General features: G+C 41.0%; 1 protein-coding gene across 1 annotated transcript in view; it reads right to left on the bottom strand.

Annotated features, from left to right (window-relative positions):
• Positions 1–18,961, bottom strand: part of GABBR2 (gamma-aminobutyric acid type B receptor subunit 2) — a 476,329-nt gene that overhangs the window by 21,400 nt on the left and 435,968 nt on the right. Inside the window, exons 15-16 of the mRNA XM_033069711.2 lie at positions 8,415–8,639; positions 111–293 (exon numbers count right to left, since the gene is read on the bottom strand). Of these exons, the coding sequence (XP_032925602.1) occupies positions 111–293; positions 8,415–8,639 (408 nt within the window). The remainder of the gene's footprint in view (positions 1–110; positions 294–8,414; positions 8,640–18,961) is intronic.

Below are 18,961 nucleotides of genomic sequence, written 5' to 3'. Positions count from 1 at the left end.
GAAAGTTAACTTTGTTCTCTAAAAGGTAGCCAGCATTTAGGCAGACTGCAGAAGTGCAACACAAAACAACAAAAATGAAGTGCCCAGACAGAATACATAGTAAACAGTACCTCTGTGATTTTCATTCTCAAGCGGTGGTTCTCTGACTGCAATCCTTCTAGTCGAGATGTGCTGGCCTGATTGACGCTGGTGACTGATGTTGATGTTTTTGAATCTTCTTTCTTTTGATTTTGAGTGAACTGAAACCGTCTGTTCTGTGTGGCTGCATCTGGATTTGTTCGCAGTGTGATGAGCTGAAAGGTTGAAATGCCTTAAGAAATCCTGTTTTGTTTTTGCAGCTATTTATTTTGTATCTCAAAACACTGAAAGCCAAACCAAGAGCTCCTTTTTGATTTTCAAGTATAAAACTGGAAAGTGAGTTCTGCTTGCCATGTGCACTGCTTGAAATGATTTCTGAATAACTTTATGGAATAGGTTGAATGCAAATGATTGTGAGAAGAGAAACATTCCAAAAATTAGGGAAAAACACATTCAAAAGATATTTATCTGGATTTTAAATATATTAACATATATTAGTACTCTAAAAATGTATTTAGTACTCTAAAAGTGTAAAAATGTATTCTCCTTCATTGATATGTTTATACTTCCAAAGGATATATTCCTTCTTCAAGTAAAAAACAATCCATAAAAACCTTCTCTTCCCAAGCACAGTTTCATCTGAAATTTGTCCTTTCCTACTGTTACAAGTAACACTCAAGCAGTGAGAGACACCAAGCAGGAGTATTAACAGAGAGAACTCATGAGAGATTGCACTCTGGAGATAACAGAAACTTAATTAGTTTTTAGCAGCCCAAAATAAACCAAATCTGTTCAAACAAATTAAATAAGCCACTTAAAAAAAAGTTAACCTTAAACATATTTAATTTAAGCAAATATAAGTAAAATTTAACACTCAGTGACAATGTGAAAATATCACCTCAACATGAGGAGAGAAAGTTCCTGCTGTTTGGCAGTGGCGAGAGAGATTCTCAGATTACTCTAGAGAATATAAAATTTATGCTACTTGCCAAGCAGCATACATATATATTTGTATACAGGCAAATCTGAAGGAGCTCCCTGCCCTGAGAGGATAGGCCTGGAATCATAAATCCAAAGGTGTTGAGCTGTCTGAAGAGAGAATGGGAAGTCATTTCTCACGAACAGCCCAGCCGGATTTTGTGGTCTAGCTGGATCTTGGAATTGATTCATCTTATTCTTAAGACCATGGAACTGATCTGCACCTCCAGTGGCACAAAGTAAGGCCCTAACTTCTGATCAAGAGAGATGTGACTGCTCAGACTCTGAGGAATGGGGTCTCTGGCATGTATTTACAGACCATGCCTGAAGATTGGGATGATGTTTGTGGATAATACATTTCATTTTTTCATGTAGTAAAGTGGATGGAGAAGGCTAAGGTACTCTGTGTCTTCTTTACCTTAGTCTTTACTGGTAAAATTTGCCTTCAAAAATTCCAGGCCTCTAAAGTACAGTAATTTCACAATTATAATGCCACACCATTTTGACTAAAGTTTTGGTCTGAACCCAGAGTGCGTCTTGTAATCCGGAGCGGCTAATATGTGATAAAAAATTCTGAAATTTGCCAACCAGAAATGCGAGCTGGCAGCAGCCCCGAGCCGAGCCCACCTGGCCCCAGTGGGGCAGTGCCAGGCTGGGGGGAGCAAATGTGGCGGGGGTTGGGTGGGCAGCGCCGGGCCGGGGAGAGTGAACATGGCGGGAGCTGGGCGGAATGAACGTGGCAGTGGCGGGACCGGCAGAGCCGGGCCAGGGCCAGCCTGCCCAGCGGGGGCGGGGCTGGCAGCGCCAGGCCCTAGGCCTGGGGAAGCAAACGCAGCGGGGGCTGGACGGGCAGCGCTGGGCCGGGGAGAGCGAACGCAGCGGGGGTCGGGCAGAGAGAACGCGGCGGTGGCGGGACCGGCGCCGGGCCAGGGCCAGCCCGCCCAGCAGGGGTGGGGCCAGCAGCTCCGGGCCCCAGGTCGGGGGGAGCGAACACAGAGCAGCAGCGAGACTGGTAGCACTGGGCCAGGGCCAGGCCAGGGCCGGTCAGCCCGCCCAACGCCGGCAGTGCAGGCAGGGGCAAGCGAGCCCAGTGGCAGTGGCAGCCGGCCCCGAGCGGCCCCGCGGAGCGGCCCGGCTGAGCTGGCTCACTCGGCCCCGTTGGCAGCCCCAAGTGGGCTGAGCCCGTATGGCCTGAGCCGAGCCAGTAAACCCCGCGATCCCACGATTCTGCTACTAATTGGCAACTTTGTGAAAGTTGCATGGGGATCCTCGCTGCGAACAAAAGTGTGGCTAATAATCCAGTGCGGCTTATTTATGGACAAAAAATGAAATGTTGCCGACACCCAGACATGAGGTTTATAATCAGTGCGGCTTGTAATCGTGAAATTACTGTAATTGAATACATCAAGTTCAGCCAGCCTGACAAGTTGCATGCCTGAGGATTAAGGGAAGTGGTCCATGTCATCATGAGGCCACTCTCAGTTACTTTTGGAGGATGATCTTGATTTTGAGCAGTTTTTGAGGATTGGAAAAAAGGAAACATCACAGCTGCATTCAGGAGATGTCAGAGAAGAATTTGGGGAAATGCCTCCTTGCCACCTTCACCTCAGTCTGTGGGGGATGCTGCAGTAAATCCTCTGGGGAACCATTTCCAAATACATGAAGATCAAAAACGTGATTAGAAGCAGTCATTGTTGATTTATGAAAGAGAAATCCTGAACCAACCTGATTTATAGTTGTCTTCAGTAAGATGTCTGGGCTGGTAGATGAGGGTTGAGAGCTATTTTTCTTGACTTAAGCAAAGATTTAACACTTCTCCCAGACCATCTTCATTGTTAAAACTAATAAAGTGACAGGGCAAGGGACCACTGAAGTGGATTCAAATGGGGCTGAACTGACAGGCTCAGAGGATTTGGTAGCCAGTCACTAATGCTGTTCCTCAGTCTGAAAGGAAATGGGTCTGGGTCTCCTAGAGCTAGGCAAAGGTAAATACTAAGTCCTGACCTTGAGGAGAAGTAAGCCCCAAGTAGCTCCCCAAAGAGCATGAGGTCTGTTTGGCTGGAAAGTACTCTTCTGATAAAGGGACTGGAAATTGTGGTGGAACATGAACCAACGGTACCCTGGGCAAACAGAGGTGATCCTTCTTTTCTACTCAGCCTGGGTGAGAGCACACCTGGAGTGCTGTGCACAGGTTTTGGCTGCTCAGAACAAGAGAGAAATAGGCATTGTAAAGAAAGCCCAGAGAAGGGCCACAAAGATGCTGAAGAAGGTTGCAGCCCTTATGATAGAAGTAGAGACTGTTTATTTAGCCTTGTGAAGGAAGACATTGTGGGGGGATGACATTATTTATGTATGTCCAATATATGATGGAAGAGAGTAAAGAGGATGGAGCCAGACTCTTCTCAATTATCTGCAGTGAAAGAGAGGGAGACATAGGCTGAAAAACTGAAAAACCAACATTTTCACTTAAACATCAGAGAAAAACTTTTCTTATTGTGGATGTGGTTAAATGATGGTGGAGATATTCAGAGGAGTTGGAAATTATTCATCAGGAATTAACCAAGACCCAACTGCTTAAGGCCTTGGGTATCTTGCTGTAGCTGAGCCTTGCTAGAGGGAAGTGTCTTCACTCCCACAATTCCTTGTTTCAAATTTGCTGGTTTTTATGACTGATGTGCCTGAGTCCCAGACCAAAAACTGCATGAAGTTAAATGTGAAGAATGGTAATTACAAAGCTTCTGAAAGCACCAGGCAGAAGTTCTGGAAGTGTTAAAAGTTCAGCAATTTGATGTGGCCTAAGTTAAAACTGAATATAAGATAGAGGTATTGCCATTGAATCGTCTTTACCTGGGAGTTTATAGCTAAAGACTGGGTGTTTTGCAAAAAGGACATGGTGTAATGAATTCATTCACATGGTGTGGACTAGATTAAAAAGTTCATGGGCAACATTGTTGGCTCATGCTGTACAAAGAATGAGGTTAGATGAGCTTTCAAATTTTTTTTTTTCCTACCATGAAGTCAGTGGAACTTCCATCTTCCTGTCTTACACCTGTGCAGTCTCCATTTTCACGAAGGGTAAACATTGAATATCCACAAAGCCAACTGTAAATAGGCATAAAATGCTACCGACACAGACAAGGCATGTTTTAATCCCTAGAACTGATTTTGCCTTGTTGCTCTGCAGGAAACTGGATCAGAATTAATGTATTAATGCCATTACAGCCAGAAATGGTATTCACTTGCTGGGCAACTACGAGTAAGCCCAGTGTTCTGTCTCAAAATGGATGGAGTAGAAAAAATGGAAGGGTATGGAAATTTCATAAACATGGATAAGTGTGTGACAATTACTTCATGAAGAGAGAATGCATGTCAGGATTTTTTCTTTTAAAGAAATGAAGAGTATGCTGAAAAGCACTATAGACATCTTGGTCCTTAAAAAGATAATAAGACATAGCAGTTAATTTCTAACAGGAAAAATATACATACCAAGTGTTTGAATTCTGCAAATAACTTCTACAAGATACCCTTGAATGCAGAAATCTATAATAGTTTTAACAATGTTTGGAAAGTTTTTTATTGAATAACAAGAATGCATATAGTTAAAGCAAGTTTGATGCAGTATAACGCTATCAACATTTGTACTTTTAAATGAGCAATTTTTCCTCTGATCTCTCTTATTCTGCTATGGAGTTTTCCTCATGTTTGTTTTCTGAGGCACTTGGTATTGAACAAAATGGCAATGGACAAAGTGGACATTTAACTGGAGAAGTATAGTAATTGGCATGTTATAAGTAAGTAAGATTAGTAGAGCTGACAAGAGGGAAGGGAAAAATGTCATGTTTCATTCCTTAGTGTGTCTACATCATTGAGCAGTTGCCTATTTAGATTCATAAAAGGGCTGTAGGGTAAAATTGAGTTTCAGCACTGTTGACCCTGGGGACTGCTGAAGATTAGTTAAAACGAATGCACTTTACAGCAGAGAATCAGTGGCACTCACCTGGCTCTGAACCACATTACTGCTTGCATGTCTGGTCAATTTAATAAATGAGAAAGTGCAGGCTTCTAGGTCTTCATCATCCCCTGTGCTTGATAAGCAACAGGTTTCAGTATTTACCAGAAAACTTCCAAAGACACCAAGATTGCACTAATTTATGACATAATTGCTTGAGGGGACAGATTTGGTGCCTGTCTAACACTGACATCTTACCTAGATGTACAGACTAGTGGGTAGTGTTGGATATAGACTTCTGTGGTGTCCAGATAAGGCATTGTGCAACCTGTGCTGGAGCAGGCTGAGGGGAGAGTGCTTGCCAGCTGCCCTGCTGTGACGGTGGCACAGCACAGCCAGAGAAGATGTAGGACAATATATACGAGTGCTAGAAGAACTCTCCAGCTGTGAAAACACTCACATAGGCATTGGAAGTGCTGCAATCCAGCCCCTGCTTCAATGTCTTCTTTTTTGTACCTTTTCCAGTGATGATTTTTATTGCTAAATAGCTAAGCATTTGGAAACCTGACAATACACAGAAAGATGTTAGAGGCTTCATGCTGTGGTTCATGTTTGTATTCTGAGTAAAAAAGAGAGGAAAAATGAGGATAGGGTAATTGGGGTTTAGAAGAAGATCAGAGGAAGGGGTTAAAAAAGGAATCAGAAAAGTAATTTCAGAGCCCATGACAAGAGAAGAGAAGGATGGGCAAAGCAGCATGAAAGCAAAGGGGTAAAGTGCATGGACAGCATTAATAATTCTCTTTGAAGAGAGTTTGACATTCTTTGGAGGTATTTTTGGCATCAGAGTTTTAATATGCATTTTCATATGGCTTACCCACTTAAATCTTGCAGTGTTTCAAAGTACACTCTATTGCTGTGTTTGTGAATGTTCCCTCAATTTAGAACAAAGTTGTGATCCAGAGCAAAAATATGACTATATATGTTTGTATGGCTTTTTAATATTTGAGAGGTGAGTTGCAAAGCTTCCAAAAGCATCCTGTTTAGTCAGTCCTGGAGAACGAATTACTTTGCATTTTTTTGCAGATCACAAATCAGCTTCTATTGCTAGTCTGCACCTCTAATTTCTTTCAGTGATTACACTTAACTTGTTTCTCTTACTTCTTCTGCACACACAATTCTTGGCCCCCCCAGTAAATGAAATGCCACTTAGCACCAGAATCTACTGACTACAATTTGCTCAATGCATTGATTGAATGTGGTCCAGTAAAGAACCTCTTATAAATACTCACTTGAAAAATCTAAAAACAGATTATAACAGATTATAGAGGCAAAAAGACCTACATTTTGCAAACGTTTCCGTCATCCAACTGCATGTGTATCTAATTTGGGGCAATAAGCTATGTTTATGCAAGCCATTTAAAATAAATAAAATTGAACATTTTACTTCAGAACACTGAATGCACTCCCTAGTACTCAAGGCTTTGATAAGTAAGCTTACGTAAAAACCAGTTTTTGCTTCATTCAAAATCTGTCATATTCATATCTAAAGCTTAACTGTGCAAGGGAACTGATCAAGTTCCAGTCCTTTGTAAGTATCTTACTTCTTCCAACAAGGCACAATGAACCTGTCCTCAGAGCCCAAAACAGCAAAAGGAAATGAAAGCAGGTGTCTTCCAGTCTGTGCCTCACTTAGTCCTTTGATATACCCATTAATAAATGTACAGTAATTTAACGATTATAAGCCGCACGTTACAATACAGAGTGTGATAAAAGGTATCTATTCTATCACCATCTGTTGAGGGTGGGGGCGGTGATCCTTATCTCCATGGGAGATATTCTGCTAATGGGCCATCCATTGAAACCAGGCAGGGCATTGTTCTTTATCTTTTCACAACCCATCCTTCCTCCAGCGAGTCATTTTCTGCTAATGGCCCATTGAGTCCCACTGTGTGACTGAAAAAATTACTGCATCCCATTGGAAGTTGTTCCAGCCAGGGGGAAGAGCCCAACATTTCTTACCAAGATAAAAACAGAGGTTTTGGGACACTAAGGGAGCCCCTTTCTCCACTGAACTCCAGAGGAAAACTGGATTTCTCCACATCACCACTGGACCTCCGGAGGGAAACTGCACCTTCTGCAGGAGCACTGCTTCAACTGAATCACATCTGTCACTGCAAGGGGACTGAAACCACCATTTAATGGGACTGCTACCAACACCCTGCCTGACGGGGTGTCAGGTTGTACTCTGACTTTGTCAGGGTTTGGAGTTTGTTTCTTTGTAGTACTGTATTTCTATTTTAATTTCCCTAGAAAAGAACTGTTATTCCTAATTCCCATATCTTTGCCTGAAAGCCCCTTGATTTCAAAATTATAATAATTTGGAGGCAGGGGGTTTACATTCTCCATTTCAAAGAGAAGTTCCTGCCTTTCTCAGCAGACACCTGTCCTCCAAACTAAAACAGCAACTTTTTGTTCTTTGTCCATATATAAGCCATACCTGATTATAAGCCGCACTTTGGGTTCGGACCAAAATTCTAGTCATAATGGTGCGGCTTATAATAGTGAAATTACTGTAAATTTTCATCATTTGCAGCATACATAGAGTTTTCCTCTGAAATACTGATAAAGCCTACTGTAGCACCATAAAATGAATACTTAGGGGCTTCAAGACAATTAATCCTTTATCACGCTAGTGAACTAAAAAGTTCTTACTATTTTGTAGGTATAGAAACCGAGATCTTGATTATCTTGTTTAGAGCATGTAAGAATCTTAGAATATCCTGGGAAGGGAGCTATTGGGATCACTAAAGCCCAGCTGCACAGGAACACCCCAAAGATCACACCAAGTGCCCAAGAGCATTGTTCAAATACTTCTTGAACTGCATCAGGCTGGTGCTGTTATCACTTCCCAGGACATCCCTTCCAGTGCCCAATTACCCTCAGAGTGAAGAACCTTTTCCTAGTATCCAGCCTTAAACTCTCCAGAGAAAGCTTTATGCCATTCCTCTGGTAGCTGTAACTTGTCGCCAAAAAGAAGAAAGAAGAGAAGAAACACGGCAGAGTAGACAACAGGACCTGTCCCCGCTGAATCTCCACTTATATATCCACTTTTTCCAAAAATTTCCTGAAAGCTGGAAATAGACACTATTGCATTGAAACTACAGAAACCAACTTTTGTTTCCCCAGTCACAATTTCAGTAAAAATATAGGCATTAGTAGCTCATGTATTCACACTTTCTCCAAAATACGATGAAGCTTTCCTTTTCCTTCAGGGTCCAGAGAGAAGAGTTTGTATATGGGCTTGGATAAGAATTCATACACACCCCCTGCACTTGAAAAGGTGATAAACACCTACACAATAATTACAGCAGGAAAACAATCCAGACCCACACAAAACAAATTCACCTACCTTGGGTACAAACACAAGGCAGAGAGTAATGGTGCTGCAGAATATTATGACTAAAGCAACGATGCAGAACTGCACATTGGGCTGGTCCCGAGTAAGGAATGACACAGCAGCACCGATAATGCACATTATCCCCACGTTGTATACACTCATTCCGATGTACTTGCTGTCGTTCAGTGCAGGAATGCTGACATTTCGCGTCTCCCAGGCGAGGAAACACCCAAATAACTGCAATGGTAAAACAAGGAGAAATGATGATAGTTTTACGAGGAATTGGCTGTCATCTAGAAAAAGTGCTAATTTAGAACAGGTGTGTTTTCCAACTTGACAGATATAGGCGATATTGCAATTCAGAGATATACAACTACCTTTTTCTCAATGTCTAATTGCCTGTGTGATTTGTTTTGCTCATTAGGATAGATTCCTGCTTGAACAAAAAAAAATGTGAAACTTAAAATTACTCCTGATCGGAACAAATTTTTCTAAATGCTATAGTCATCTTCATTTTATATTTTAAATAATTTTAAAAGACTCTTCTTCCTGTTCCTTTTCAAGGATTCCAGTAAAGATATAATGCGCATTGTTTTTTGGCTATTTTTAGCAGCTGTTCTCAATATGCTCTTATCAATCCAGCTATTCATTACATGATTATCACCTACATTAATAAGCAGCAGTGCCAAGATGTGTCCCATGAGAGATAAATATACAATGTAGAAAGTGTCACCCGAGTTTTTCAGATTACAATTATAATGTTTTTTATTATAGTGGGAGTTGGTAATGGCCTTTCAATTGCAGTTGTCTAATGATTTCTGGCATAAAACATTCTTGTGGCAATTTTTGTTTGCTTTTTTCCTTTGGTGTATTTTTAAGTTTTAGGCCCTTTGTTATTTGCAATATGCTTTTGCAATTCAGCAGGGGAAAGCCTTTAGTGGAAGGAAGCCATCTCCATCCCTTGAAATTTAATTAGATTTTTCTGCAACATGAACTGCTGTAGACAATTATTTTCTTCCTCTTGCATTCCTCAGAGGAGTTCTGGCAATGCAGTAAAAGCCTAAATGAACTCAAGACATTGTGAATAGGTAACCCAGCCTATAGCCTAGGCAAAGCCCTGTAGGGGTGTATGGTGCCTTGGGAAGCATGATAGACAACAGATGGTACTGGATGGATGGGAAGGACAGAGAGAGGAGCCATCACTAAGGTCCAGGACAGGGTTTCTATGCTTTCTAGCTTTTTTCTGATCACAATGCAGGGACAGACAAGAAGGAGAAAGAACAAAGGTACACTCCCATTGACCTTAGTAGCCTTCCTCCCAGATATTTGTCCACTGACAAATGACATTTATCCACTGCCATGTCATGGAGATAATCTTCTCTTTTATGCAACCTCAATTTATGTGCAATCCAGGAAATTGGAGGTCAATGGTGATGGCAAACAACCTGGACTAGAACAGAACTTTCATTGCCAGACAAGCAAAACAGAGTGGGGAAATGGCAGATTGATGTTTTCTCTACAGACTTGGGTTTCATAGCAACCCTGGGACACTAGTAATGCAAGTCCTTTGTTATTTGCTTAGTTTTAATCTCAAATAACAATGGAAAAAAAGCCAACCAACCACTTGTGACTCAGCTACTTTGCACTTCCACAGGCACTTCCAGGCTGCAGCCATCTACCTACTCCAGGCACTTCCAACCAGGACATGCTGCTGAACTGCCAGCCCTGCCCTCCCTGAGCTTCTGTGCTGGCTTATTTCATTTTCTTGCCTACAGCACATGTCACCCTTACACATGTTCATGAGCAGAGCTGGCTGGGCAGCTTTGGCAGATTAGGCATCTTCTCTCAGCCCATGGAATGCGGCAGGCTGCAGGGGCTTCCCAGTCCAGACAGGGGATGTAGAACCATTTGCTCACCCACTTTCCAGCGCTGCCATCGCTGCTGCAATCCCTGTCAAGATACATTGCCACAGGTGGCTCTTCCCAGCACCAGCAGCAGTATTTGTCCTTGCAGTCCCTTCCCGAGTCTTTCTCAGCAACATTCCCACCCTATCCCTCTACGTGCTGCTGCAGGAGATGGTCCGGTTCAGGGCACTTCATTTCTTTGTTGTTGTAGTCCTGCCTCTCCAGTTTACCCTCCTTTAGTAGGACTGGAGCCCACACCTCATTTCAGCCCACTACCTCTTCTACTCACTGTCCCAGCAGCCTGAGAATTGCAGGAAGAACAGTAGTGGCTGTTGCAGGCAGAGCATGGGAAGGGGATGGATGCTCTTAAGGGGTCTGTAGGCAGCTACCTGGGTCAGCAAGGGGTCTCAGCCATGCAGGTAGGGCAGCTGAGGTGAGCAAGCTCCTCATCAAGCTTTGTGCTAGAGCATCCTCTGATACATTTTCAGAGCTCCTCTGGCAAACAAGGTAATCCCTGCAATAGGGAAGGATGCAGGCAGCAGTCCTTTGCTGTTGGTCTGACATTGTGCACAGGCAGAGCAGGAATGTACAGATTCCTTTTCAGGCTCTGTAGAAGCCAATTGTCACTGTATTCACCCAGGTGCATGGCGGGGGACATACAGTGGTGTTGCCTTTTTTCAGGAGACAAACCTATTCCCTCCCAACCCCACCATTTCAGGGCTTGCCTGTTCTCCCCTCCCTGCAATCTTGGTGCTGCACTACTCAGTTCTGCTGCAAATTTATATTTTGCCAGCCCTGAACTGACTATCAGGCTGTTCTGGGCTGAGCTGTTTTGAGGAGTAGAAGGAATCCTTGCCTGTATTTCTACATCCCATATTTAAAGGTATGAGACCCTGATTAACTGTGGAGAACATTTCTATCTTCTCATACTATGGTTAATTATTAATGAGATTTTTAGGGCTGTAGATCATCCCTCACTCTCCTCCACTTCCCCCAGTATGAATGGATTCCATTCCAAAAGCATTATTCTGGGAAAACAGCCAATATACTTACACGAGGCCAGCACTTATTACAAATAATGGCGATGAATTTATAGCTGAGGTGGTTATAAAATGATCTAAAATATCAATTATAAGGAAAAAGATCGTTTGAAGAGTGTTGTGGGGGTTATGGTTTGGCCCAGTCTCATTTATAATTGAGAACAGCTTGGAAAATGGTTAAATATCTTTTGGATGAAAGGAAGATATATGTTTATATGATAAAAAAGAAAGGGAGAGGCTCTTGCAGCAAGTGTTTCCTCAGAATGAGGCACTTTAAATCTGGGAGCATTATTTTTAATTTTTATTAGCATTTTGGGTAAAATGCTTGCCTCAGGAAGAGAGATCTTCTTTTCTAGAAGTCACAGCTCATCTTTGAGACTCAAACATAGATCAAAGCTGATAGTTTTCTGCATCCTGCTGCCAGGGCAATGGCGATTGCAGAGGTGCTGCTTGTTTGCCTGGTACAGATGCCTGCAGGGCTAAGTGGAGTCAGAAAGGTTTTTCCTCTGAGATAAAAATCCTGTAAAATGGCTTGGTTGACAAATGGGATGCAGACACTGCTAGTGAAAGGTCCAGATTTCTGATTCCTTTTGAATATAAAACTTGGGAGCTACAGTTAAAACCAAAGACTCATAGTACCTAGTTCAGCTCCTCTTTACTCCTGGTACCCAAACTTTAAACACCTATCTTCCCCAGATAATAAAATTACATTTCAAATTATGCTTGGGGTCACCTAATTCTTGGGTCTGCTGTGGAATTTGAGGGCTATTTGATATTTTTAGGCTGCCTGCTGGGATTTGCAATGCAGCTGTCTCTCCTCCTATTGCTCCTACAGGGCCCAAGCTGGTAAAGGCTTCTCAGTCTGTCCACTGGCTTGGGCCCCACACAAAATACATCATCAGCTATCTTCATTCAAGATGATGCTGGTGCTGACCATTGCGTAGCTTCATATTTGGAGAGCACAGCACAATTCCAAATTTTGCCTGAGATGTGCTCCCTAACCCCAGAGCAGAGTCTGGCTTCCAAAGGAGCTCTTGAACTTCTTTCAGAGCTGTCAGATTTTATGTAATGAAAGAGTGACTGTCTTAATTATTTGGGCACTTGCATGGGATGTTAGTTCTGATCTCTGCTGAGAATTTTGATTAAACAGTCTTTAGAGAAGGTGTGCGTAGATACACATTGGGATGGAGGCAGGCAGCTCTTAGCCCTGCTAAAGTGCTGGATTCAGAGAGGTGCAGGACACATCTGTCCCCACTGGTTTACACCAGTTACAATTCACATCCTGAGCCTTCTGATGGACCCCACGCAACTCCAAAGGACTTTGAATAACTCAGGGCTATACATTCCCCTGTAGAAAGTTGTTGTCTAAGATTTAAGGACACTGGTCTAATTTTAGTCCTTTTTGGATCCCAACCAATGACACTGAGAATGCAGCCAGGAAGGCTTCCTACACTGTTATTCATGAGCTTAAAGCCTTCTTCAATTTTGGTGGTCTAATACACACATCTTCTTGATGTAGAAAGTACCATAAAATATTGGTTTGGGTTTTCTCAGAAGATTAAGGCAGCTGGACAGGCAGGATTGGTTTGTTTAATCTTTTGTTTGAGGTTAGGCAGCTTCCATTAGACTCTGATTTAGAGTATTACCTTTGCAACTGTTGGTATGGTAGGTTTAAACTGTGTTGTCAGTGCACCTAAAAAGGCTGTGAGAAAACCACTGTATAAATTTGGGGAAAACAGTATCTGAAGTATCTGAAGACAACACGGTTGTTATCATTGTGGTTAAAGATAGAACAGTGATCATTAAAACAAATCTACATTAAAATGTTAGAGGCATAACAGGCAAACTTTTATTTAAAAAAAATTTGTACTGACTGAATTTTGATATCTGGGAATATAATAAAATTATTTTTAGCTGAAGTATTGGAAAATATTTAACACTGTTTTTTAAAACTCTACCAGCTAGTTAACTTTAAATCTTGTTCATGAGAATTGCTGCTAAACACAGTAACAATTGCCTAGATTCATAATATATACCGATGCAACCAAGTGCCTAATTTGCTATTGGATTGCACAGACTGTCACATGACAAGAAGGAAATTATTTATTCACCTCCATTGCTCTGTACTGCCTTTAAACCATTTTTAAATGTTTCATTTCAAAGTCATTTCAGCTTAGGTTACGAACACTATTAGGAAAGAAAGATAGAGAAAATTACACTAAAAGTATCTGACAAGAGCAGAGAAATACCAGAGGAAAAATCTCCAGTCTTGTCAGAAGTCATGCTTGCCAATAACTAGGGTATTTGGTTTTGGAAATATTACATATTGGACCAGGCTGCAGCTAATTGCTGTATTGTAGTAGCACTGACCCAGTTCACTTGTTAGCAGCCCTGTTGTGTGCCACATAAAAGAAAAAAGCAAGCCTTTTCTTTAAATATTTTACATCTGGAGAATTTTGTTTGTTTTGGTTTTGTTTCTTCTAGCTAGATTACTGTAAAGTTTCCACTCCTGGCTCCCTTAAACCAAGGCATTTCTGGACTCTGGCCTGTAAAGGCTTGTGAGCTTGAAGTAACTGTGAAACTTGACTTGTGCATTTCTCCACTCCGGTTTATTCATCCCATATCGTCACAGACACAGGCACATTTTTATTTCAGTAAGATGGATGAAGATATTTTTCAATGAACCAAAAAAAAAAATAAAAGGATTTTTGGTCTTCATGTTTTCACTGGAGAATTGTGCAGTACAAAATTCTGAGCAGCATACATAGAAAAGCGATTTTTTTTTTAAAATTACCTGTACAAAAAGGAGGGTTAGAAAACCAAAAGACAAACTATTCCCATGTAGGTCTCTTACCAGCACGTCACTACAATCTGATGTTAAACCATTGTTCTTCCCTGATCTGCTGTGAGTCAGCTGTGAATTTAGTTAATTTTCACAGAGCTGCTCTGGATAGACATTACTTAGGGAAAGCTTAATATTTCCATTGAGCATTAGGACAAGAGCTAAATATTGATTTTAGTTGCAAGGTATGCATATTCAGCTACTCAGCTGAAGGACTTTCTTCTTAAAGGTCTTGGCAAAACCCTTTATACCCAGTGCAAGACGGAAAAGCAGCTGCATAAAGCTATGAACACTAACAGGCATCCAGATTTCACTTTATACTCCAGCCTCCCAAATCAACAGGTCAATAAAGTATTTCCATTCAGAGTGTGTTTGACTTTTGCCATGAAAATTCTGCTTAGTCATGAAACACATTATAGTAACTCAGTTGAAACAAATGCACAACTGGTCATTAGCCAATATCCATTTGGAATAGTTTTATATTGTCTCTGGCATAAGATTACCACAATCACAGCTTTGTAAAGAGGTGAAGCACCTCTGCTAAAAGCCAGTGTGTGCTATAGTTTAAATCAATTTCTGCTATACAAAAACTGATACCAAGAGACACATAAGGGAATACTGCATTATCTGCAATATTTCAGAAATATATTTGAAGTTTCCTTATGGTCATATTAGGGAAAAATTTATCAAACAAAACCATATGGAAATATGGTTTTGGATGCTAAAATACTGTCTATGTTGTATTGAAGCTATAATAAATATCGGTTACCACTATAAACAACTTTCCCCCACCAGAAAGCTTAATTATCTCCCCCTCTAATTACTGTAAGATGGGACAGATAGGTCCCATCATATACATGAGTTGGAATCATGCAAGTTAATTTATAAGGAGTAGATCCTTCTTCTGAGTTCTGTTTTTGATCATGAAGGGAATTAGGAAAGAATGCAAATATATGTGTTAAAAATCAAAGGTGTTATCAGTAAACAATTGGGAATTTTAACACAATCTGAAAACTATTCAATTTTTCTACACATCAAGTTTATTAATTTAAGAAAGGTATTAATTACAGTAATTTCATGACCATAAGGTGCACGGGACTATAAGGCGCACCCCCCGGGAGTCGGCAAAATCTGCAACTTTGTAGATCATATAAGGCGCACCGGACTATAAGGCGCACTTTTTTTTTGCAGCGAGGCTCCGCCCCCAGCTCCCCCCACGCGGTTGCTGGCCGAGGCCCCGCCTCCACCCGGCAGCCATTGGCCCCCGGGACCATCTGGACCCGGCAGGGGTGGTGCTGTGGGCCCCCAGGCCCACCTCCATCTGGCAGGGGTGGTGCCGCGGGCCCCTGGGCCTGCCTCCAGCTGGCTGCCGTGGCACTGCTGGCTCCCCCCACGGCTCACAGCTCACACTTCCGGTTTGGCAAATTTTGCAACTTTGTAGATAATATAAGGTGCACCGGACTATAAGGCTCATTTCCGGGTTCGAGGGAAAATTTTAGTCAAAAGGGTGTGCCTTATAGTCATGAAATTACTGTAATAACATGGTTGATATAATCTCATAAGATAATTGGGAGGGACTTGAGGAAATAATGTAGTGTAACCTCCTGCTCAAAAAGCAGGCTCAGATGGGAGTTCAGTCCAGGTTGTTCATACTTTTATCCAGTCTAGTTCTGGAACCTTTTAAGGACCAAGGTTGATCAAACTCTCTGGGTGAACTGCTTCACTGCTTCCTTTTCCTTAGTGACAAAGCCCCCATTTTTACATCCAGCTTTCATTGAGTAAATATAAAATAATGGTAAAATGACAAAAGGAGGAACATGTGTTGCACACCACAGCTGTACTGTTCTTACACAGCTCCTCGGCTTGACACACACAGATGGCTTAAGCACCTGGAGCAGCAGTGAGAAGCTACATCCAACATCCAGCAAGGAAAGCCAGACCATCCCTCAGCACCATCTGTAGGTATCTAAATGCTGTCAGTGACCAAGATTTTTGCTGAGTACTTGGGAACTGGTGCCTGTCACACAACGAGCATCTGCTTCTCCTCCTTCCTGCAGAGGCAAGAACACCAAGTGCTGAGGGAAGAGTGGGCTGCAGGGCACTGACTTGGACCCAAACTCTAGACCATGGTACCTAACTCCTTTTTCAAAAATCTTTTTCCGAGTGCATGAGAAAACTGGAAAAGTAATGTTTATGTATTAGTCAACAAAGCAAAGGAAGCCTTTGGAGAAGTGGTAGCAACAGGTATATTTACAAACAGCAAGAGAAAGATGCTTGTATATGTGCTGTAAATGATCTGTCCTAAGCTGCACATATGTAAAAAAGCTATTCTTGCCTTAAAAATAGTTTTGGTTGTTGTGGAATGTAAAACAAATAACCAATAAAATTGGCCAAAGACTGGACAGAATGTAACAAAAGTTAAAAAGAGGAAATTTGTAATAATGACTAGAAATAATAGCTCTAAAATAGAGATAGTGGAAGGGTAAGTTAAATGTATAGTAGTAAATGCATGGCTAGCAGCATTAACAGAATTCATAAGGATTTATAAAAATGTAAGTTGAGAAAAATGAATCGTAATAACAATTCATTCTTTGATGACAAATTCAATAGCAATGATGCCTGATCAGATGTGCTTAGCAAGGGTTTTGTCCTATATTTGCGTAGAGATGGAAGAGTCCATTCACATCTTGCTAAAACAGTGAAGTGCAGCTGATTCCAGCAGAGAGCTTTTGAAAACTCTGTCAAGACAAGCTGCTGTAATCACAGAGCTCCAGTAACTTACAAGCAGCAGTTTTAAGAATTGATTTAGAAGTTTTCAGGACTGCTGGGTTTAATTGTTGATATTTACTGGAATTCTGGCAAAGCTCCGCTTAAGATACAAAGAGACCATATGGGAAAAGAGAAAGTGGAACACCCCTAGTGATTACAGAGCTATTACCATAATTTCTATCCTAAGCAAATTAATGAAATGGCTGAAATCGGCCAATAAGTGGAGAAAAAAAAAAGGGGGGATAGCAATATAATTCAAATTGCTATTATTTTTTTAAAATGAGTTTGCAAGACTGAATAAAGGTAATTACATTCATGCAGGATACATGGATTTCTCAGTAGTGTTTATCTTAATAGTGCACAGTATCATTATTTAAATACAAAATGCTATAAAATCAATACAACAAATTTAAACTGATTGAAATCTATGTGATGGGTCTAAACATATAACTATTAATGAGAAGCTATTAAAAGAAAAGGATAATTAAAAACATTCTCACTTAAGCCGTCCCAGATATGTACATTGACTTGGAGGAGGTAATAACATGGCAGAAAATGATGCAGAGGAAGCAGAGGGGAAGAATGGTAGACAAGTCACAGAAAGATTTTTAGGGAGATCACAGAAATTTGGCCAAATGCAAAGAAATTTGTCTGGAAATAAGGACATCATGTTGTTTTAGAGTAAGAGGGAGAATATATATGTAAGACCCACCAAAGTAAGTAAGAAAAATTCTGCTTAGCAATTAGAGAGCCTTAGGAAGCAGGGGATTCTTTCTGACTTGAAATTAAGATTGAACATTATCCCAAGGATATATTTTAGTTGAATTAATATTTTCTTTGGCTTCTAAATCAATTACAGAGTTGTGTTGTGCAGTATATCAACTATAGTGAGATGTTGGAATATGAATCATTAGAAGAAAATAAATTTCTTATTCTTAGTAACATTTATCAAGTCCCATGATGAATATGCATTATTTTTTTTTCCTATCTCAGTCATGAAGCACTGATATTTTCATCCTTGGCAAGGTTAGCTAAGGACAACACATTAAAAATTGTGTATGAGCAGTGGTCACTATTATTAGTTACGGCTTAAAACCCTCAATTAACAAGGGCAAAAGTAGGATTTCATACAGAGAGCAACAGCCAAGCTCAAAATATAGTTTTGCCTCAAAAGCCTGTTTCTCAGTAGCTGAATAACAGGTACCTGTAACAAAGTGTCAGGGTCACAATGAAACTTCCAACATATGTACACCTGGAGTCTAACGTTAACTCAAAGCAGTATCAGGAAGAGAGGAATTAAACAGTAGACAAGACTAATGTGTGTGTGATTAATAAGCAAAGCATTCTAGGAGTCCAGCCTGGTATTGTTCTGGCTGAGATGAAACAAATAACTCATACCCCTCAGAAGGATGGCACCAAATAATGCACCACCATAACAAGAGTTTAGGACAGCGTGTTTTCTATCATCCTTTGGAATATATGAAAGAAAGGTGCTTTTCAACTATCCCTCATCAAAAATCAAAATACTGCAACTGACTAATTGACATGCAACTGATCTAGTTGATGTTGTGGTGTTCAGGCATAGGTTGGACTAGATCTCAGAAGCATAATTGATTCTGTAATTCTTTGATTGTCAACGTGTGCACATAGACAGACCTTGAACTTGTACGCAGCCTTTTCAGAGCTGAACTTGAGATGTGAGAAAACAGTGAATCCTTTACGTGTAGAGGAACTGGAGAAGACTAATACGTTGGTCATTAAGAAGATTAATAAAATGGTACATGCAAAATTTAGGATGGTAATTTTCCTGTTATTCTGTAGTCACCTGAGCAATCTGAATCTAATAACTGAGAAGCATTCTGCAAACTAAGCAGTTCCTCACATCCCTTCAGAGGCAATTGAAGAATTGGAAATCTGACTTTTAGAGTTTGCTCACTTTAATGTAGAGAGACCCTGTGTATCCTGTCAAGTAATGCCTTCCCTTATTTTCCCAATCCTTGCATT

This window comes from Catharus ustulatus, chromosome 1 (assembly GCF_009819885.2).
Source record: "Catharus ustulatus isolate bCatUst1 chromosome 1, bCatUst1.pri.v2, whole genome shotgun sequence".
Lineage (NCBI taxonomy): Eukaryota > Metazoa > Chordata > Aves > Passeriformes > Turdidae > Catharus > Catharus ustulatus.
This window is presented reverse-complemented; position numbering and strand designations above follow the sequence as displayed.